The sequence below is a fragment of the Lynx canadensis genome, chromosome C2, assembly GCF_007474595.2.
Source record: "Lynx canadensis isolate LIC74 chromosome C2, mLynCan4.pri.v2, whole genome shotgun sequence".
NCBI lineage: Eukaryota > Metazoa > Chordata > Mammalia > Carnivora > Felidae > Lynx > Lynx canadensis.
The window spans coordinates 48,645,657-48,668,071 of NC_044311.2; the positions used below are offsets into that span (position 1 = coordinate 48,645,657).

At 40.8% G+C, this 22,415-nt stretch overlaps 2 protein-coding genes across 5 annotated transcripts in view; one reads left to right on the plus strand and one right to left on the minus strand.

Annotated features, from left to right (window-relative positions):
* Positions 1-14,624, plus strand: part of ARHGEF26 (Rho guanine nucleotide exchange factor 26) — a 134,965-nt gene extending 120,341 nt beyond the window's left edge. For all 4 annotated transcript variants that reach the window (XM_030329554.1, XM_030329555.1, XM_030329552.1 and 1 more), the window contains 3 exons: positions 10,390-10,457; positions 11,797-11,901; positions 12,458-14,624. In XM_030329554.1, coding sequence (XP_030185414.1) covers positions 10,390-10,457; positions 11,797-11,901; positions 12,458-12,600 — 316 coding nt within the window. In that variant the 3' untranslated portion in view covers positions 12,601-14,624. The remainder of the gene's footprint in view (positions 1-10,389; positions 10,458-11,796; positions 11,902-12,457) is intronic.
* Positions 14,625-18,942: 4,318 nt separating this feature from the next.
* Positions 18,943-22,415, minus strand: part of DHX36 (DEAH-box helicase 36) — a 51,476-nt gene continuing 48,003 nt past the window's right edge. The window contains exon 25 of the mRNA XM_030328964.1: positions 18,943-22,300. Coding sequence (XP_030184824.1) covers positions 22,115-22,300 — 186 coding nt within the window. The 3' untranslated portion in view covers positions 18,943-22,114. The remainder of the gene's footprint in view (positions 22,301-22,415) is intronic.

A 22,415-nucleotide genomic window follows, 5' to 3' on the forward strand; every position in this document is an offset into this window, starting at 1 on the left:
GTCTGAGACTCTCTAAAAAACTGGTGAACAGTAGCTACTATGTATTTTTTGCTGAGTACCTGTTATGCCCCACACGCTGGGTGTAGGTGCTTCATGGAGAATCTCATCTTTTCATTGTGATCCTCTCAACATCTCGAGAGATGGGTGTTATTATTTTCATCTTCATGAATCCTGATGGATGCATTGTGCTTTAGGTGGTGTGCTTTTATATTTAGAAAGTGGTTTAAAAATCACTTTATTTTAATCATTGATAAAGATATGACCCATGAGCCATGGGTAGTTGACACCTGGTAGTTTCCACGTAGGCTGTAAGTTTTCCCAGATAAAGGAGGTAAGGCCATTTTGCAGTCACCTGCCTTCAGCTAGACAGCAAAAAGCCTGATGATTTCTATCAAAAGAGATACTCGGTTTGGGGAAACATTAATGAATCCACTTTCCTATCAGAGTTGATGCCGAGGCTAAATAGAGAGTCCCGCTGTGTGTGTCTGCTAGTGTACTAGCGGTCATGGTGCAGTCCGTCCTCACACTGGATGGATGAAGGCAAGCGAGCTTAATTTTCAAGTCTACCCCCGTGGTTTGGTCCATTTAGAGACAGTTGAGCAATTTATTTGTTTGGAAGCTGGAGACCTCCTCTTGAAACAGTCATCACAGGCCGGTATTATGTTGGGTGGAACAGTAGAGGAAAGGGGAAGTTCTCTGGCTCTTTATCCTCAGGGATCATCCTACGCATACCTCCCACCCAAATCTGCCAAGGTTCCCAGGTGGTGTAATTAAAATGGATCAGCCGCTGGTGAATAACAACCCCGAGACTGTAGCAAAATCTTAATGAAAGTAAACCCAGAGAGGTGTCCCTACCTCTTGAGAGAATTTTAACAGTGTTTCTGGGTCTTTAAAGAGAGACACCAGAAAAAGATTACAATTACAAAGCATCCATATAAAACGTTTTCAACGATCATTTCGTATCTTTTTGGCACTAGAAGTAACTTTTCAAAGGCTAAAGAAAACCAAGAGGGATAGGTTGATGTAAACTCCATTTGAGATTTGAAAATTTGCCAAAATAGAGTATTCCAAATGAACTTGAGAGTTAGCAGAGGGAATAAGAAAAGGAGCTTCATTCTCTGTGTGTGTTTACGAAACAAAGAAATGCCTTTTCTTAAGGTGCTGGAGCTCTTCCATGAAATTGCTGAAGGAGCCTGCAGCATTCCAGGCACGTTCCTGTATTTGCTCCTCTGGGTGGGTGCTACTGCTGGTCTGTGCAGATGACCAGCATGAGACACACGTAAGACCAGGGTTCAGGAAGGCATTTCTTCAACTCTGGAAGTGATTAAACCTCTTGTCCAGTGAAGACAGACCCAGCCTTCCTCTGGGGAAGCCTCTCTTTAAAAGAGAATTTAGTATGTCTAAGGTTTGGATCTTATATGATTTTAAGGGTGAAAAGTCTTTAAAGGCTTTGGAGATGAGTGCTTATCCAGAGATTTTAGAGAATTCTCAAACAGATTTTCAGTTGTCAGTTTTAGTTAGTAGTGGTGAAAGTGTTGCTGGTTTTGCTTTGTGTTTTCCTTTCCTCTGTGTTTATAAGGATTGTTTGTTCTCTTTTTCTTTTTTAGGATTGTTTGTTCTATATTCAGGTCTTGCCAACGTATCAGCAGAGCTTTTCCTGACTGTCTCTTTCATAATTTATGTAACCTCCACCCCTTGTTTCTGAGATTATTCCAGCAAAGTAGGAAGTAAACCGACACGTCCAGTTCTTTTTATACCAAGGCTAGATCCTTTTCTGGGACATTCTGTAGCATTTGTTTACCTTCTTGCCTTTTGATCTTGCCATGGACTGAATGGTATATTCATTTCCTCAATCAGAAATGTTCTCAGAATATTGAGTTATGTCACCCATAAATGATATATGAGCCATGGGTCTGACTCCTATGTGTAGAACATTCCAGAGAGGCAGAGGTCTCCTTGGGTACAGGAGTGACTCCTTCACTCTCCTCCCCTCCACCACCAACTTAGGTATCAGTTGAAAAGTAAATAAACAAACATCTTTAAGCATACCAGGCATAAAATAGCATTTGTATTGAAAGAAAATGTTACAGCCAGGATGTACTTTCCTTAAAAAAAAAAAACCAAAAAAACCCCAGAAAACAATTCACTGTTTAAAAGTCTAATAAATTATTATATGCCATGTTGGAAAAAGTGCAGGTCAGCCCTGGGCCAAACTGGTTTTGAGCAATCAGAGTTTTGGTCTACGTAGAATATTTTCTTTGCTTATAAGATTTGCAAAATTTATAGGTGAATATATGTTTTTGAAGTTTCTTCTCTTGTATGTTATGTGTGATTAAGGTGGCCTATTAGCAAACCGGTTGAGAAAACCAGGTTTTCACCACCGTTCTGGCCTTTTAATATCTGCAGTACTTTATACTAGTTACTAATGTCCTTTGTCTACTTATTCTTTGGTTTGAAAAAGGAGGTGGTTCATACCTAAATATTTACCTTCTTTGAAAAACTGTTGTCAACAGAAATCATGTGGGGATACACAGAATGTAAAATCAGCAGGAGGGGTGCAGCTGTTTGACACAACAGTTCAGTCATTATAACGGTGAAATTGTAGAACAGATCAATAACTTTGATTACATAAAGAATGTAGAAAAGCTTCCCAAAAGGAAATGGGGTAAACATTGAGCATCCGGGATGTGCCAAATGGAGCCAGCCATAGAACATGAGGAAGGGTCCCATAGGGGTTTCTAGAGAAGGATAAAACTGAGCTGAAGTAAAGTGACCATACATCTTGGTTTCTTCAGGATCAGTATAATGTCTGTTCTGGCACAACTAACAATAGCACCCACTTTGACTCTCAAAGGTGTCTTGTTTAGACAGTAAAATATGCAGTGGCCCTAATTACTGGTTGGTACTCCACCTCCCTCATTTTTTCTCCCATATGTAAAATGAGACAAAGGTGATATGATTTGCCTGAGGTCATACAGGAAGTGAGTTGTTGCCAAAGCTGGGACTAGACCCTGACCCTCCTGAATCTAGTGTTCTTTCTGGTAACAAATTTGAATCTTCCTACTGAGATGCCACCAGTCAGACTAGTCCACCCCTACCTTGCCATTTGGCCCTTTTTCCCTAGAAGGGAAACTCCAGGAAGCCACTTGCTATTTCATTTTTTTTTTTTTAATGTTTATTTATTTTTGAGACACAGAGAGAGCATGAACGGGGGGAAGGTCAGAGAGAGAGGGAGACACAGAATCCGAAGCAGGCTCCAGGCTCCGAGCTGTCAGCACAGAGCCCGGTGCGGGGCTTGAACTCACGAGCCATGAGATCATGACCTGAGCCGAAGTCAGATGCTTAACCGACTGAGCCACCCAGGTGCCCCGCCACTTGCTATTAAATGTGAGAAATTATTAAAACGTGAATTGTATTCTTAGGTCCATAGACTAAAAAGGAAAAACATTTGTGGAAACTCAGATGGTAAATTTAGGGCATCATATTGTTTCAATTCCATAATAAAAAACAGAATAGATGGTGCAGGAAGACTTCTCTGAGGTGACATTTGAACTGAACCCTGAGTGACAAGGGGGAGTCAGCCTGTGGGAAAATGCAGGGCCAGAATGTTCTAGGCAAAGGCAACAACAAATGCAAAACTTCTAGAGAAACGGGTTTGATGTTGTCAAACTTGGCTTGAACATCGTGAAAATGGCTAGATCAGAATAAACCAAGGAGAGAGTGGGTGGTCAAGAGGCCAACACAGGCCAGACCATTTCAGAGCAGAGCTATTCCAGTATGGCCCGTGGGCCATCAGTCCTCAAACCATAACCTCCTGTGCATGAGGGAAGGAATTAAGAACTTAGAGCATTTCGACATTTCTGCATCATCAAAGCATGTGATTATTTTAACAGTAACTCATTTTTGTTGTATTTCTAAGAACACTTGGTTCACAGTGGATGGGATAGGAGGTTGAGGTGGGGGGGTGAGGACTGGTTCTTCACCACACATATTTTGAGCAGCAAGCATGTAGAGCCTTTTAAGTCATGGCAGGAAGTTCTCCGGAAGATTGGAATGGGGGCAGAAGAGAGCAAATAGGGTCCTGTTGCAGTAGTCAAGGGGAGTCCTGGCAGTGGCTTGGGCTGTGGTCTGAGAGGGGAGATAGAAACACGCTATTTCGGAGGCAGAGAATAGGATGAATTTACGGATTGGATGAGTTGGGGTGGCTGTGAGAGACGAATTGATGATGTTTTGGATTTTAGGTTTGAGCAGCTAGTACCATGTTAAGTTGTTCCTTAAGGGTCTTCAGTATGACTTCTTCCTCTGCGTCCCTGTTAAGGCTGTTCCATCGAAAGATGAGTAGTGGCTTCCTAGTTGCCCCATTCAACAGTCTTCCTTTCTTTACCTCCAGTGTCATTTCATTTTGTTGACTGTTCAGCTTATTCACCCTGACTCCCTTTTTGAGATTTTTCTTCACCTGTTATCTGTACTCTCTTAGCTTTCCTTCCATTTCTAACCATCCTTATTTGCTCTCCCATCAGAAATGCAGCCTACCTGAGCCAGTCAGCTACCCACTGCTTTCCCTAAACACACGTTTCTGTAAGTGGTAAAGTGGTACCATTGGCACCATTTCGAGTTGATCCAATCTGGAGACTGGTGTCATTTGTGATGCTTCCAGGTCTGAACAAATCTGTCATCTGCCAGTTCTTCCTGTGCAAAAGTTCATTGCATCTTTCCACATTCCCGAGGACAACCTATGTATCACTTCTCTTTTGAGACACCCTGTAGTGTCCTAATGATTCTCCTTCTCTCCAGTTTTGCATGGTTTTATTACTAATCCCTACACTCAACTCCAGCTTTGTCTTTTGTCTCACTTTTGTCCGTGGCCAGTTCCCAATACATATTTTTGGGACTGACCCATAATTAATATAGTTAGCTTTTCTAGAAGGCAAGGTAGAATAAATAGTAACCACGTGGAGGGAAGTATCGCTTCCCTGTCAGTCTTTATCTACTCACTGTCCTTTTTGTGCTGCTGAGGCAAGTGTTCTCTACGTTCCACTTGTTTTTCAAAGATTGCTATAAAGGATGTGGTTAAAATTTTCTTAGGATGTACATCTAACCCATGTAGATGGTGTTATCTCTGTCTGCCGTTCAAAATCTTAAGTCACATTGTTAATGAGACAGTAGTCTGTGAAAAGTACAAAAGCTTATCTTTTATAAAAGGACAAAGGATGAATATTTTACCGCTGTCATTCTTCTCCCTCTGGGCCTTTCTAGAGGAATGTGGGAGCCGGAGAGCCCCCATTGTCTGCCTTCATTAAGAGGAAGCACACACAGCTGCAGCTGGCACAGACCAGAGGCTGCAGCAAGTGGCGTCCTTGGCTTCCTGGGTTTACAGTGGAATGTGAATGGCATTTGGGCTCCGTGTATGCAGCCGTGAGACATCAGGACACGCTCAGTGACAAACGCACATTTTCTTTACCCATTGTGTTGAGTTGTAGGATATAATCACCTTAAACCATAATCAAAGATCCTTCTCAAAATTTCTCCCTCACTGAAAGAAGTAGAAGCCTTGTGAATGTGGCTGGTCCTGTCAGCCATCCAGATGACCAATTCCCGGGCCTCCTCATAAAGGCGCATTGTTTGCCAGGGAGTCTGCGGCCTTCCTGCTTCTGTTAATGATTTAATTAACAACAGGAAGTAAGTGGAATAAAATTGTACATAGTATGTCTGACATGCTCTTGTACTTCATCCTCTAAAAAAAAATAATCCACAATAGATGGTAATTTATGTGCAAAAAATGTATTTATCATAGGTTGTAGTATTTTTCCCCTCGTTGAATCTGGAATCCACGTCCAGGAATGATCTCTTACACTGCATAGTGCCCCTCAAAGCACATGATCTTCTGTGATCGTCATCACCAGCCCCACTTCAACAGGAGGGCAGGTGATGATATGGGTCTCATATCATCGAGGAAACAGATAATTCAAGAAATAATTGGCTTAATTATATAACGTCACAAAATCTGAATTTTAGAACCCTCTTAGTGGGCTAAGAGAATTGCTTTGGTTAGATTTTTTAAATTAGGTAAGTTGTGAACATGTGTCCAGCTTTGTAAGATTTTGATGCACAGCATTCATGATGACATTTTTTTACCCTGTGGGTTTTCTTTCATGGATCAGAACTCATCTGGTTGAACTGAGTGTGTGAGGGAACGAACAAAAACAACCATCCTCACAAACCTGCTCTTTACAAAGGCTTGAAGGACTTTCCCCCAAAGGCCGTGGGTGTAGGAGTTTCAAAAGGAACCCCAGGTAAATTTGTAGGCTGTGACAAGAAACACAAAAGGTATCTGGCCAGCTGCCACTGTAAGAGGGACACAGAGAAGGTTCAACAGCCCCTGTCTGTTCTGCAGCCCTGCCTCTTTGTTTCAAAGCCTGCTCTCCCATTTTTCTCAGTACTTATCTGTCTTTTCTAGCAGATGCCTGGCATTCAATGAGAAATCCAGCTTTGTGACTTCGACCTTTATGCAATTAAGTTTAAGCCTACTGTGCTTAATTGTATGAGAGGCAGGCTATGGTGCTACCACATCTGACTCCTGAGTAGGGAACTGCAGGTGCTTAATTTTATGCTGTGCATGAAGAACACAGGTCTTAGGAAAGGACTCTACTTGCAGATATTTATGTGGAACGTCTCTTCTCAGTCTTCTTTCTCTCCCTGGGTGCCATGTGTTTTAAGCAGAATGTTCCGCCACAGCCCACTGCATACTGTGCTGGATTTTGTGTTTGTTTGCTTCCCTCTCTGCTCCTTCACACTGAAGGCTGTGGAGAGCAAGAGACCCTGTTTTACTCACTTTGCAACCCCATCTTAGCACAGGGCTCATGCAAAGGCAGGAGGCGCTCAGTGGATGTTGGTCTAAGGGAGCAGCGTTCGGGTGTCTTAGACGTTGATGTGCCCAGGTCCACATGAGTGGCGTTACTTATTCTCTCACTTTATTTGGGCAAAGGGAAAAGTCTGCGAACGGGGTGTGGGGTGGACTGTGAATTCATGTTGATTGTTTCATATTGTCCCTGGAGAAGATAGCTGTCTGCAAGTGAGCCCTGGGCTTGATATCTCAGTTTAATAATGGGTAGGTCTGTGCCCTGGCTTTTCTTGTTCTCAGAATTCCCTCTTATATTGAGGGAGTCTCCTCCCTGCTTTAGGGAGGCAGTGCTTTCTGCTTCATAGTGGGAAGCAGCTCCTTGGCAGGACTCTGGGAGGCCCCGGGGAAAGTTGTGCGGTTTTGACGGCATGTAAGAGGGGGTGGGACTGGCTTCATTGAAGCCATTTCAAGAAGCGGCTTCTTTCAGTGAGGGCAACAAGGAGTGTCTTGTTCTGTCCTCTCGAGTCTCTGTGAGAGGCTGCCGTGTCTAAGGGATGCCATTAGCATCCAGGCAGCATGCCACACGAGTGAAAGGTTTCATCTGGATTTCTGGAAACTGTCTGCAGGGTCAGGCCTGTCACTGAAACTGGCCACTCGGTGCCAGAGGCGGGCTGTGCCTGGGAGTCTAACTGAAGGGCCGCAGACAGGAGTCAGGGCCGGGTGAAGACTCACGGTAAGGCAAGGAGGAGGGTGACTTGTTTGGGAATGGCACATGGATCATTTTAGATGTCTCTTGGTGAACAATTTTTCCATCTGTACAGTATTATTTAGTTTTCAGTTACCTTTGTACTTTGGAAATTTCCAGTTGAGCCCGAGTAAAAAATAGATCTTATATCTGACAGAGATGATATCAAGGATTTAAGTGTTGGCTTAAGATTATTTTAAAGAAGGCTGTGCTCTATAAAACTTGTTCCTTATAAAACCACCCCGAGGCCCTTTGTGTCCTATACTATTTTTGTTTTGTTTTTTAAAGCAAGCCGTATCATCGGTTTCTACACAAATTGTGCACATTACTACCTGATGCATCAGCTTGATTAGGGCCCAGCCTCATTTTCTTAACTAAGTCTGTCTTTCAGCACATCGCAGTTTCCACCCTTCCTGACTTCTTCCCTCATTACTTTGAGAGCACCTGATAGGGAGCATCACCTTCTAGATCCCAGACTGCCTTTTTTTTTTTTTTAATTTTTTTTAATGTTTTATTTTATTTTCGAGAGAGAGACACAGAATCCAAAGCAGGCTCCAGGCTCCGAGCTGTCAGCATAGAGCCTGACATGGGGCTCGAACTCACGATCTGTGAGATCATGACCTGAGCTGAAGTCGGACGCTCAACTGACTGAGCCACCCAGGCACCCCTACCCGGCTTATTTTCTGACTCCATCACTTAGCTGTGTCACTGTGAGCAAATGCTTATTAACACTTCAGCTTTGTCCTCTGGAGGGTGTGGGGGGGAAGAATGGTAATATTTAATTTCAGTATTGTCCTAAAGATTAAATTAGATGGTACTCACCAAATACAAAAAAGTAGCACAGCTGGCACATAAGTGCTCTAATAACTATTTAGAACAAGACCCCAATGCCTTACCTCCTGAAGTTTATGGCCAAGAGAAACAGACAAGCCACTAAATGGGGGTCAGTATGTGATGAGTGGTCATGATCATCCGGTTAACAGATCTTTATAGGCCTTGGTTATGTTCTGGAGATACGGCAGTGAACTGAACGGGCAAGATGCCTGCCTTCGAGGCTTCCAGCTGGCCAGCAACGGGATAGGGCTGAGCAGAGGAGTGCGTGGGAGCAGAATTGGCAAACTGGATGGGGATGGAGGTGTGGGCTCCTGCATCAGAGGAGGCTAGCTGGAGGAGGTGAGGCTTGTGTTTGCAAGATTGAGTGGACATGCTGAAGAATTCCATTATAAAGTACACGACAGGTAAAATGAGCCTCTGGTGGTGGTTCCCTTTGTGGGAGGTTATTGATGGGAAAGGGACACAAGGTGTTGGGTGCACCTACATAAGCACTCACAGATCTGTATACACTTAAGATTAGTGCATTGTTTTATGGATGTTCTTCATTAATGATGAGTATGAGGGGTGGAAACAGAGGTTCTACTTGAGAGTGGGAATGGGCAGGAAAGGGTGTGGAACAGCGTGGCATGCCCCAGGCTCACAAGCAGTCTGTGTGGAAGGATGCTTGAGGGGCGGAGAAGATGGGGCAAGGGTGACAACCATCTTTAGGTACAAGCCGTTACAGGAGAAAAAATGTATTTCAAGTACGGGCATAAAGGTGCCCCTTCTTAAGATAGTGGAGTGCCTTATAAAAACTGGCAACTTGTATCACTTGCCTTGGGACCTCCACACAGCCTTCTTTCTCATCCTTTAAATGGGCTTTAGGAGGATTACATGAAGTAATGGATGTCACATGCTTGTGTCTGCTATGTAGTATGGGTTAGTTACTAAGTGCCTCAAAGATTTTAAAGTGTGTGTGTGAGCCTTATTTACTTAATTGCAATCTTGATACTGGACCTTCGGAGGATAACTGAATTATGGAATAATGCTTATCTGAAACTTCTGATCCTTTAAATAATTGTTTTGTTTCATGTAATGATGGCTTTATATAAAAAGTCCCAGTTCGTTTTTTCCCTCAACATTTTTTTGGCTATATTCATTAAGCCATTTTAAGCATTTGTGAACAGTCTAAAAACGTTCAAAGAATTTTTATTTCAATAAGGCTCATGTTTGGCAGTATTAGCTGTATAAAGAACTACACAACTTTAAATAGGTCAAGTTTCTCATCTTTGTGAAATGGTTTGAGTGTGGGGAAAGAAGAGAGTGTAGAGAAACTGATTTACTAGGAGTTTTTTTTAATGAAATTCACCTTTTTGAAATGTTAAAATATCAGATTGAATATACTAAATATGTGATTATGTGATACTGTAATCAGCTCTTTATTAAATAGTGGTGTCATATGTAAGAGATGAATCACTGGGTTCGACACCTGTAGCCAAAACCACTCTGTATGTTAACTAACTTGAATTTAAATTTAAAAAATGTTGAGGGGCAACTGGATGGCTCAGTCGGTTTAGCGTCCGACATCAGCTCAGGTCATGATCTTGTAGTTCCTGAGTTTGAGCCCCCACATTGGGCTCTGTGCTGACAGCTCAGAGTCTGGACCCTGCTTCGGATTCTGTGTCTCCGTCTCTCTCTCTACATCTCCTCTGCTCATGCTCTGTGTCTTTCTCTCACAAAAAATAAACATTAAAAAAATTTAAAAATGTTAAACTTAAATTCTGTTTAATCAATGATTAGTCAAATTCATTCAGAATCTGTTTTAACAGTGTTGACTAATTTTCAGCCTAGATTCCCCAGGTTATCCTTTTTAAACAACTCATACACCCCCATAACTCTCTGGGGAGTCTCTCCCTGTTTTCTGGGAATGGCTTTGCATTCTGTGTCCAGACACCTTGAATCTCTCAGTTGGATATGCTGTGTGTTTTAGGAGTGAGCGAGCCCGCTGGATCACCGCCCTGGGACACAGTAGCGGGAAGCAACCTCTGGACCGAACCTGTAAGTACCTGGAGGGCAGCCTGCTCTGGAATGTGGAGGGGCTGTGCCCCCTGCTGGACGCTGGGTTATTAGTGCTTAATGGCCACAATACCTGCGCTGTAAGTTTCCTCCAGGCTTTCCTTCCTGTGGCCCTACATCAGAACTGTGTGATCCCTGCCTTGGAGGTCAGGAGGTCTGAATTCAAATCCAAGGTGCAGTTCTTTGTTGTGTAAACGTGGCCAATTGTTGCACAGCCTTCCTGAGCCTGTGCATCTGCAAGTCAGGGGTATCCCTATATACGATGCAGGGATATTGTCAGGATTAAGTTAAGTAACTTACATTGAAAGCTCTGCTTGTACTGTAAACCTCTTCGATTTTCAGCAGTTGTTAGTGGGCAGGAGTTGCACGTTTAAGCCTTCTCCATACTGACAGTCTGAATCAAAGTGGAATGTATTTTTTAATCTTAAAGAAAATTATGTTACCATTCCTTTTGACCTTATTTATTAAAGTGCTAACATTAAGAAAATACATTTCCTTCTTCTAGGGAAGTAGAAACTGATGCAGTAAATAAAGGGTGGTGTCATGTGCTTAGTAGCACCTTGACTTTGATTTTATGTTTTTCTGGATGTTTCTAGCTGGAAGGTCAAAACGAAAGAACTAGGGCAGCCAGAGTGGTTAGCTTGGAGCACTCAGAGATCATAGCTTTAAGCTTAGAGCCAAAGCTAAAGTGATTGGTTTAAAAGTTGCCTAAAATCAAGTTTTATATTTAAAAAAAATTAAGAACTCATGTCAGTATCAAGTCACTGAAGTTACAATTGTTATGAGCCAGCATGTTGGGAGAACTCGAAATATTGTTTGACTTTCAGTTGGAGCTCCTTTTATTTCTGACCTTATTTGGCAGCTTTCCTGTGCTGGTGAACTAGGGAAAAGCCCCTGGGTGGGAACCAGGAGAATGGGGGTACTGCAGATTTTATCACTAGTTGCATGGCCTTGGCACATCACCTAATCTGTCTGGCCTCAGTTTCCCCAATGCACAATGGCTGTTGTCTGCTCTATTATGTGACATGACTAATGGCTCCTTATCAAGGTTATTTTTGAGGGGATGCATGCATCATAAGAGACTTCTCTTGATCCTGAGCTTCTAAAGTTCTAAAGCTCTTAGCCAAATAAGACTGTTCGAGGAACAGAGTTTCTGCTTGATAGAAACTTAACTTGTTTCTGTCAAGCTGGCCTTGAATTGCACATAACTTGTTTCTGTCAAGCTGGCCTTGAATTGCACAGAAAGATTGAGTAAATATACTGTATTGATTTGTACCTGTTCTGCTACTGGGAGCTTAGTATATCCCCTTTACCCCCGCAGCACTGACCCAGGTAGAAATCATTAGATCCTTCACTGCCAAACAGCCAGACGAACTCTCCCTACAGGTGGCAGATGTGGTTCTCATCTATCAACGTGTCAGCGATGGTAAGTGGGGGTTCTTAGGGATACTCCTGGTGCAGCATTCAGGGTGCCAAAGAATCAGAGTCTCATTTCATTATTAAAGCTCGCTCATATTTCATATCCCTTTGGTTTGTTTGCTCATTTGCTCCTGCCTTTCCTCTAGCTACACCATTGCTTTTGTTTCTGAATAGGAATGCAGTCACATGGTGTATTATTCAAAAGGAACCATGTTTCCCTTCCTTCCTACTCCCCCAGTGACTTCTCATTTTGAGGTTCTTCCTTCCTCACTTAAGGAAAAAAAAAATCCTTTTCCTGCTGCCCCTACCTATGCACAGCATCCCCTTCTCCAGCCCAGCCCAAGCTCCCAGGCTCTTTTCAACCTTCTTCCTTCAGGGTTCCTGATTGTGTGCCACCTCGGGTATGTCATTCATTCCTCCTTGAGGCCCTTCCCTATGTTGCACTTTCTCCTCACCTTCCATCACGTCATGCACAAGCTGGGGTACATCCTCCTCAGAGCCAGGCAGGGTCCAGATTCATCCAGACACTCATTGCTTCATGAAGACTCTGTTCCTGTTTGCAGGCTGGTATGAGGGGGAACGACTGCGAGACGGAGAGAGAGGCTGGTTTCCTATGGAATGTGCCAAGGAGATAACCTGTCAGGCTACAATTGACAAGAACGTGGAGAGAATGGGACGCTTGCTAGGACTGGAAACCAATGTGTAGCCTCTCGACGGCCTTGCGTTACCGCGAGATTTGCACTACATCACAGCGGGCTGCTTGGTTCTGGGCTGGCTTTGTTGTGAATTTTAACACAGCCTGTTTAATTAAAAGAATGAAAACACTTGCCTTTAAGCTTGCCAGGTGGTTATGCTCTCTCATGAGAACAGCTACCAGTTAGTTCGCAAGGTTCGGTGTATGCACAGCCACCCACTTGCAAACTTCCTTAGGTCCGCAGATAGCTGAGCAGTCCACTTCAGGGACCAGGCCGCCTCTCAGCTCCTCCTAGGTTCACCATTTTCTGGCATTAAAAATGTATATTAGATGCTGTACCCTGGTATTCTCTTTCCTCACTTTGCCAAGGATGTTTCTGTCCCCCTTTTGACATTTCCTTTACATGGTTTTCCCAGTATTAGCAAGAGTTGTTTTTAAAGAATGCCCAGTTTTGTAACTATGTTTTCTGCCTCTTGTATTTTAGATGATTCTAATGCTATGAGGATTTCATAAGGAGCTGGTAGAGCTCAAAAGATGAGCTATTGAGTTTTTCTAAAATTCTTCCCAGGAAAGGGAAATTGACACTTGAATTTTTGCCACCTCTTTTCTCCTTAGGAGAGAAGCTTACTTAGGAGATTTTCTTTTTAGATTCACCTCACCCAATACTGGTATAGCCTGATAAAACTCGAGCTACTCTAATAAGATAGGATTTAGATGGTTCACATAAGTGACAAAATCCTGAATGTAGGACAGGGGTCGTACTTTTTTAAAAAATATTCCCACATGAGCTGATAAACTGACATGAGGCTGCTTTGCCTTTAGTAATTTTTTGCCTTTTATAATTTAATATTTTTGACTGTTCCTACTCCTGTTTCCAAACAGGCAATTGGCTGAAATACAGTCTCAAGGAAGGTAAAATTTAGGCCTCACCAAGGTATCAAGATGCCAGCCTGGTACCTAATTGAAGCATAACAGTTTGGTCTTAACGGGAATCTGTTTCATATGTCCTAAGGGTCTTGTTTGCTGGATCTGGAGGATCTCTTAACTGTGGGTGTCTGCAGAACTTCATTTCTTCCATTGGTGCAAGGAGAGAGAAAAATCATTTTAATAGTACATTTCATAGGGAGTGACGGTTTGGAAGATGGAGAGAGGGGAAAGTAACTTTTACTGGCAGCTATGTTCCTCTCTACTCCATTTTTCTTCCACAAAGGGACAAAAACCTGGCAAAGGGTACATTATTCGAGGACTCAGATCTGTGTGTGACATGTCCCATCTATTGCCTGCCAACCAGGTACCCAGATCATGAGTGAAGTGAGTAAAGCAGAAGCACAGTGTGGTTGCTCAGTATGCTTGGCTCACACGGGGCCTTCTGGTCCCTTGTTTGCTCTCCTTTGCTTATGCATACAGTGCCGGAGGTAAAAGACATGCCAGGCCCTGAGTTTCTGGAGGTCGGGGCCAATCAGTGAATTGATGGCAAGAGATGTCTCCAGGTTGGTAAACAAGGCATTGGTCTCCTCTTTCATGTCACAGACCCTTTAGAGGAGAGGTTAAAAAGGTTGTAATCTAATTTCATGTGATGTTTGCATTTAGGAAGGAAAGTAAATTCATTGCTTGCAAAGGGGATCATTTCATATTAGTTTCGCTAATATCCATTTGAAGCTAAAAAGCAACTATAGGAATCCTGTGAATTAATTTATAAGTAGAGATGTTAAACAGTCTTGGAAATATGTGCATTTTATAAATCAAAGCCTTATTTAGCAAGCAGTTAATACTGTTATTGGATAAAGTGTTATACAGCAGGTACTTAACATTATTCACAATGTTTAATTTCAACAGTGAATTGTAATTTTTACATGACACAGTACTGTTTTCAAACCTAGTTCCGTTTCTATGAATAGCTTCTTGGAATTGTACAAGGACTTCAGTGACCTGTGGAGAACAAAAATACTCATTTTTGTCTCAGTGAATTGATACTGCTTGTATACTTTTGGTGAAATAAGTGAATTTATAAAGATTTTGTATATACTTGTTCTTTAGTACTTGTGTGATTTAATTCACTATAGAATGCAGTAAGTATATAATTTGCTGAATTTTGGGTCAAATCAGAGGTCTATTCAGAAGGGATCTATAGCTAATGTTCGAGGCCACTGATCTTTCCTTGTTGGGTACATGGTGGCATCAGCTGCCCCAGAAGGCTGGGGCCTAAAGAGCTGGGCCATGATTTCTTCTCAGTTTCCACAAAACTACACAACTGAACAGCCTATCTTAAGTAGTCTGTGGTTCCCCGTTACATCCTACTCATTTTGGCCACCTAGTAGCCAAACCTTTGTGCTTGTGAAATTTCACCACTTTGTGAATCTTGCTGGAAGGCAAAGACTGACTCCTGTATTTTCTTTTACTGCATGACAGATTACCACAAACTTTATGCCTTAAGCCACACCCATTTATTAGCTCACGGTTGTGTAGTAAGAAGGCCAATATGGCATGGTAGGTTCTCTGCTTAGTCTCAGTCTCACTAGGCTGACATCAAAGTGTTGGCTGGCTGCTTTGTCAGCCAGAGCTTGGTATCTTTCATGCTCATACCTGTGGTTGGCAGAATTCGGTTCCTTGTAGTTGTAGGACCAAGAACCCTGCTTTTCTGCTGGCTGCCAGGGGTGGGGGTTGCTCACAGCTTCTTGGACCTGTTCCTTCATCTTCAAGGCAGCCGTGGCATGTTTAATCTTTTTCACATTTGCAATCTGACTCCATCTTACGCTACCAGCTGGAGAAAACTCTGCTTTTAAGGAACTCACATAATTATTAGACCTACAACAGGATAATCACTCTTAGGATTAACTCAGATAAACTGATTTGGGACCTTAATTAGATCCACAAAATTCCTTTACCATGCAACATCACATAACCACAGATGCAACACGTGGGGGGAGGGGGCAGGGATAATGTGGGTTATCTTAAAATTCTGCCTACACCACCACTTGTAAATCGTAAAACGCTGATTAGTTCTCCTGTATCATGTATCTAGTCCTAATACAGCCATGTGATAGGAAACACCAATCAAAGACATCTTTGTTGGATTTTTCCTCAAGCCAGTGATGGAAGAAGAAAGAGATGAATATACCTTCTCTGAACCTAGCAAGATCCATTCCCCTCTTTACTCCATCCTCCATATCCCAAATTACCGCTGCGTTTTCCCTGGACTTTAGAAAGCAGCAGAGGCAGAGCCACTTGGGGGACTACAGTGCCAAATAACGCAGGGCAGAGTTTAGTGCCTACAGTTATCACTCTTGTGCATTAAATCTCCAAAGGGTTTGTTCTGGAGTGAGGATATGAGCTTGGAGGACCGCAAACTTTGCTCTTTGGGCTTCTAGCACACTGAGGTCCTGACAAAAGCAAGTTAAGCCTTACTCTGCAGGAAGCTAGCATCCTCTTAGTTCTCAGTTATTTCCAAAAACAATTTCTCAAAAGGTTCCACAAATTAGCAAACATTTGGGAGACACAGCATCAATGATACAGAAAAAACATACAGGGACTCTAGTGAAATCATTACATGCATAGAACAATTATAATCACCATCTTTATAGAGATAAATCTCAGCCAAACTTTAAAATGCAACACAGTACAAAACAACTGTAAGAAGCAACTGAGGGGGGAAAAAAAACCACCACCACTAGAAATTATGGAACTAGGTTTAACAGATTAGGTAGTTGGTGAACTGGAAGAGAGGCTAGGAGAAACACCCACAAAGAAGCATATAGAGAAGAGATAAGGAAAATGCAGAGGTTCATTTGGAGTCCCAGATGAGAGTGGAGAGACAGGGAGCATTGGCAAAGGGACTATACCTTTAGAAACTGCTCTGACTGGTCATAGGATGCAGGCTGTCCGCAGGGGGAAGTGGCCTTGGGTAAAGTGATTCCCATCAGCTGAGGACAATTCCTGTAGAGGGCTGATGGGTGAAGGCAGTCATCTGACAGCACTTGCAGCAGCTAAGGACATATTCCTTCAGTCCTGAGGGAGGATCTGGGCAGAACATCCCAATATTCACAATATTTACTACATGTAGCTATGTCAATATTAGACAAAATAGGTTTTAAGATAAAAGGTATGACTAGGGACAGAGAGACCCTAGATAATGATGCAAGTTTTATTGAACCAGGAAGATAAAATCCATGTATATTTTCTCTCAATAATATGGTCTCAATATATATAAAACAAAAATTGGGAGAAATTTAAGAAATTAATCCAAAATCATAGCCTGTAACACTTTAACTCTCTCATTTGCTACATAAAAATAAAAGTGTAGAAGGAGATAAAAATCAATGAAAGTGTGGGAGTTCTTAACGATAATTTAAAACTTAATAGGCATATATAGAACATCACAATTTGAGCATATATGTTCAAGAACACACAGAATATTAAAACATTTGACCATTTCCTGGGTCATAAAACAAGTTTCAACAAATTTTAAAGGATTGAAATTGTATACAGAGTTATATGATTACAATTGGGTTAGAAATAAGTAATAAAAATAACCACTTGGAAACTTAGACTTAAATGTAAAACACAAAGCTGTAAAACCCTTAGGAAGTAACACAGAAGGGGTGCCTGGGTGGCTCAGTCAGTTGAGCGTCGACTTCGGCTCAGGTCATAATCTCACAGTTTGTGGGTTCAAGCCCTGCATCAGGCTCTGTGCTGACAGCTCAGAGCCTGGAGCCTGCTTCGGATTCTCTTCGGATTCCATGTCTCCCTCTTTCTCTGCCCCTGCCCCACTCACACTGTCTCTCTCAAAAATAAACATACATACACACATACGTAAATAGAAAGTAACATAGAAAATCTAGGTGATCTTTGGTTTGGCAGTGATTTTTTTTTTTTTTTGACAACCAAATGCAGGATGCATGAAAGAAAAAAATTATAAACTGAACCTTGTTAAAATAAAAAAATATCTGCTCTGTGATAGAAGAAAAGATAATCCAGAATAGGAGAAAATCTTGCAAAATACAGACCTGATAAAGCAGTGGCATCCAGAATATACAAAGAACTCTCAAATCTCCACAATTAGAAAACAACTCAATTAGGAGAGCCTGACTGGCTCAGCTGGGGGAGCATGTGACTCTTGGTCTTAGGGTCGTGGGTTCAAGCCCTACATTGGGTGTGATTAATCTTTAATAAAATCTTTGAAAACAACTTAATTAAAAAATGGGTTCTTTGAAAAGGTGAATACAACTGATGCACCTTTTAGCAAGACTAATAATAAAGAGAAAATTACCAGTGTCAAGAATGAAAGGGGACATCATTACAGATACCTCAGACATTAAAAGGATAAAGAGATATTTAAACAACTTCAGACTCATAAATTCAACAACTAAGATAAAATGGGCCAACTCGTGGAAAACCACAAACTACCAAAGCTCTAAATAGTCCCCTAACTACTAAATAGAATTTGTCTAAAAACTTCTGAAAAAGAAATGTCAGGTGCAGTTTCACCAGAGAATATTTTTAATAATTTTACTTCTTTATTCTGAGAGAGAGAGAGAGAGAGAGAGAGAGAGAGAGAGAGGCAAACAGGCAGAGAGAGGGAGAGAGAGAATCCCAAGCAGGCTCCATACTGTCAGCGCAAGGCCTAATGTGGGGCTCCAGCTCAGAAAACTGTGAGATCATGACCTGAGCTGAAACCAAGAGTCAGACACTTAACCAGTGGAGCCACCCAAGGGACCCTCATGGAATTCTTACAAGCATTTAAGGAATTAACACCAATTCTATACAAACCTCTTTCAGAAACTGGAAGAGTAAGACTTCCCAACTCATTTTGTAAGGCCACCATTACCCCACAAAAAGGAAACTATAGATTGGTATCCCTAATCAATATAGAAATAAATGCAAATTAAAACCACAATGATACAGGACTCCACATCTACTGAAGGCTAACCTTAAACAACACCAAATAACAAAAATACCAAGTACTAGCAAGGATTTGAAACACTTGGAACCCCTCATATATTGCCAGTGGGAATGTAAACTAGCACACCCACTTTGGAAATCAGTTTGGCAGTTTCTTACAAAGTTAAACACACTTACCATATGATACAACAATCTTAATCATAGGTATCTTCCTAAGAGAAATGAAAACCTTTATCTACACACAGCCTTGTATACACATGTTCACAGCAGCTTTATTTATAATAATAATAAAAAAAAATAACTGAAAGGTCCATCAACTAGTCAAAGAATAAACAAACTATGGTATAGCCATACAAGGCAATACAATTAAACAATAAAAAAGGAACAAACTACTGACACATGCAACAACATGACTATCTCAGAAGCATTAAGTAAAAGCAACTGGACACAAAAGACTAAATATGATTTTCCATTTATTGGAAATTCTAGAAAAGGCAAAAATAGTGACAAATAGCAGATCAATGGTTGTCAATGGGTAGGAATAGAGGCAGGGGACTGACTGCAAAGGGGAAAAGGAAAACTTAGGTGATGGGAATGTTCTATATCAGGATTATGGTGGCAGGCATTACATGACTTTATACGTTGACAATATTCATGGGATTATACACTTGAATTGGCAAATTTTATTATATATAAAATAATTCCTTAAAGCTAAAAAAAAAAAAGCATGGAAATACATGAAAAGGTAACAGTGGTAACATGCTTTTCTTCATATATTCAATTCCCAAATATTCTACAAATAAGGGTTTACTGTCTTAAAATCAGAATAAAAATATTTAAAAACAATTAGCATATTATACCACATGATCACAATTACTTAAAAATAAATATACACAAACACAGAGCTAAAAGAGTGGAAGAAAATTTATGATTTACTTTGGGTGAAGGGGTACTAAAATAAATTCATTCTAAAGCTTTTCAATAATTTCTAGCTTTTAGGGTGGACTTTGTTTTAAAAATAAAGGAAGAACAGAAAATCATCTGTAACAGGTATAAACGTATTTAGAGCTTTTGCCCAAGTTAATGAATTAGGAAGCATTACATGCATTCACTTTTCAAAGACACATTTTAAAGATTACTCAGGGGTTTCTTTGTCCCCCCCACCCACCCAAGTTTCTGTCTTAGTTATTCTAGACAGAGTTCAAGAGCTCAAGAGTTCTAGGTATTGCTAAGAATGGTGAGGCAAATAGATTTTTCTTTTAAATGTCTTGATTCTTTAAAACTACTAAATAACAAATAGTACTTAGATCTGGACCAAAATTTTCCACTCAGTAATATACTATTTTGTAAACAAAAGAAACAACACAAATAGCACCTTCAATCAAGATTTCCATCCTGATCAGCTGTACAGAAGACAAATTGAGAGTGATAGTAACCGCTTTAATCTCTCTCAATAGCTGATTTAAACAATTCTTTAGGAACATTTTCCTCATTCATATGGAGATTAAATATTGGTTTGGGAACATGGAACCAATTAAGTAATAATCCCCTTTTTTTAAAAGAGATTCTTTAAATGCTTTCTTCCAAGACCATTTTGGCCTACTGTGAATTTAAACTGGAGAGTAAAAGCAAGAAAAAATACACCTACGCAGACATAAAAACACTCATAGAGCAAATGGGACCCAATGGTCAGGTCACCTTGAGTTTAGGGACAAAACCACAATATTGTCATAGGACTCAATGCAAGAATTCAGTAAAAGATCACTTTTGGGAGACTAGCCAAGAGAATGGACTTAGGACACAGTACATTCAAAACCTTTAGATAATAAGGATAGGTTGACACACATTCCCAGAAATGAGAGCAGTACCTGAACCAGTGCTGTTACTCAGATCACCACAGCATTATGAATAAATCCCAGTTATTATTCGATACTCTTCCTTTGGTTTCCTTACATTTATTGGAAGGCACAGTAAAATTTGAATTTTTTAGAGTGCAGCAGGATGTTCTTTTCTTTTTGCGGTATGTTCAGGTTCACTACTTTTACACCTTTTGTCAGACAAGTGGTTCAAACTGTTAGATCACAAAAGAAATGGTAGAAACAGAGGCCGCAGCAAACACTCAATGATGGAGACCATGTGTTTCAGTTAATATGCTTTCTGCCAAGTTATACACAATATACTACCTAAAAGTGGCTTAACTCAATGAAGAAGGGTTTATGATATTAAAATAAGTCCACGTGCAAGGCAAATCTAGAACTGGATAATTCAGCAGCTCACTAGCATTATCAAGGACTGTAGTGATTTATATCTTTCCACTGAGCCAACATCATTATCCCCTGGAATCCTAAAATGGCTACAGCAGTGCCAGATTCAGATAAGACAATGTCCACAGAAGAAAATTTCCTCCTCTAAATCTACTAGTGAGGAAAATCTTTCTCAGATGCCCTCTCGAAGATCACTCGTCAGTTGCTATTGACAACACAGGTTCACATACTCATGCCTCATCAGTTACTTCTAAGGAGAATAAGACCATGCAGAACTGGCTTAACAGTCCGAGTTACCCTTGAGGAAGAGAGTCTAATACCCTTGGGCACAAGGCTATGTAGAGGAAGAACACTTGAACAGTCAAGCGAATGGGGAGGAAAAAATGGCTGTTGGATAGCAACCAACAGTATCTATCACAGTCTGATAAGGCTGAAAATATTAGCCCATCACTAGCCCTGTCACGCTAGCTTCCATTGGTTAAGAGGGTAAAGCAGAACTCAGAACACAAAAATGAATGTAAAATGGATTGCTATAAAAAAATAAAATCCAGGGACAAATAATAACTAAGATTTAGTGAATACATTCTATGTGCCAGACACTAGTCTAGGCACTTTAACTTATTTGATCCTCAACAATTGTTACCTTTATTTTACAGATAAAGAAAAGAGAAAAGCCAAGTAACTTGTCCAAGGGAGCTGGTAAGTCACAACTGAAATTTGAACTTAGGTGGTCAAGTCTAGACTCATGTTCTCAATTGCTACATTATGCTGCACCGGGTAAAGTAAAAGGGGTACAAATATATTCTAAAAAGATTAAAAAAATCAAATAAGCCAAAGGATAGATGGATGTAGAAACCAAGCCAAAAAGGTAGATGAGATTTATACACTGTACATTTTATTAAATACTGGGCTTTATAACAACAGATTAATTTACCTCTAATAGAAGTTTTACTTAAAAATGTGGTTGTGTTCAAATTTTTAACTTGATACTGCTTTTTGGCTAACCATTCTGTTTTTTACCGGTTTCTGTATTCAGTCACTATGGGCAGAAAGATGAACTTTTCTTAAAAGAACAAAGGCATTTCTCAAGTGGTACAACACTCAATATATATAAGAGCAGTCCTCCCAAAGTGTGGACATGACCACAACAGAATATATGATCAGAAAACATATTGCTTTTTATGGTATATTTATAATAGCTACAGATAACATTGTTAAATCATGCACATTACATCTTTACTACCTACTGAAGATTTCTACCTTACATATGGAAATTATTCATGTCCCGTGGTTTGGCATCTAGCCAAAAATTAAACTATGATGGAAAATGGCTGTCAAAGTTTCAGACCACCACAGAAAAGTTGTCAGCTGTAATATCCATCCTGGAATCGTGGTGGAAAGTTCCTGGGACTTGCTTTTTCCTGTGTTTTAATCAAGTCTATAATAGCTGACAGTACTGCACAGTCTCTGGATTTAGTGTCCTTCCAATCTACCGGATGGGGACTTTCGATCTTCTCTTGCAGAAGGATATCTAGTTCTTTTCTTAATTCCTAAGGTTAGAAAAATCACATATGTTCAACAACGGCAAATACACTATTAAGCGGAGTAATAAATAAAAGTGACTTTAGCTGTTACAAGGAATTTCATAAGCTATTATACATAATA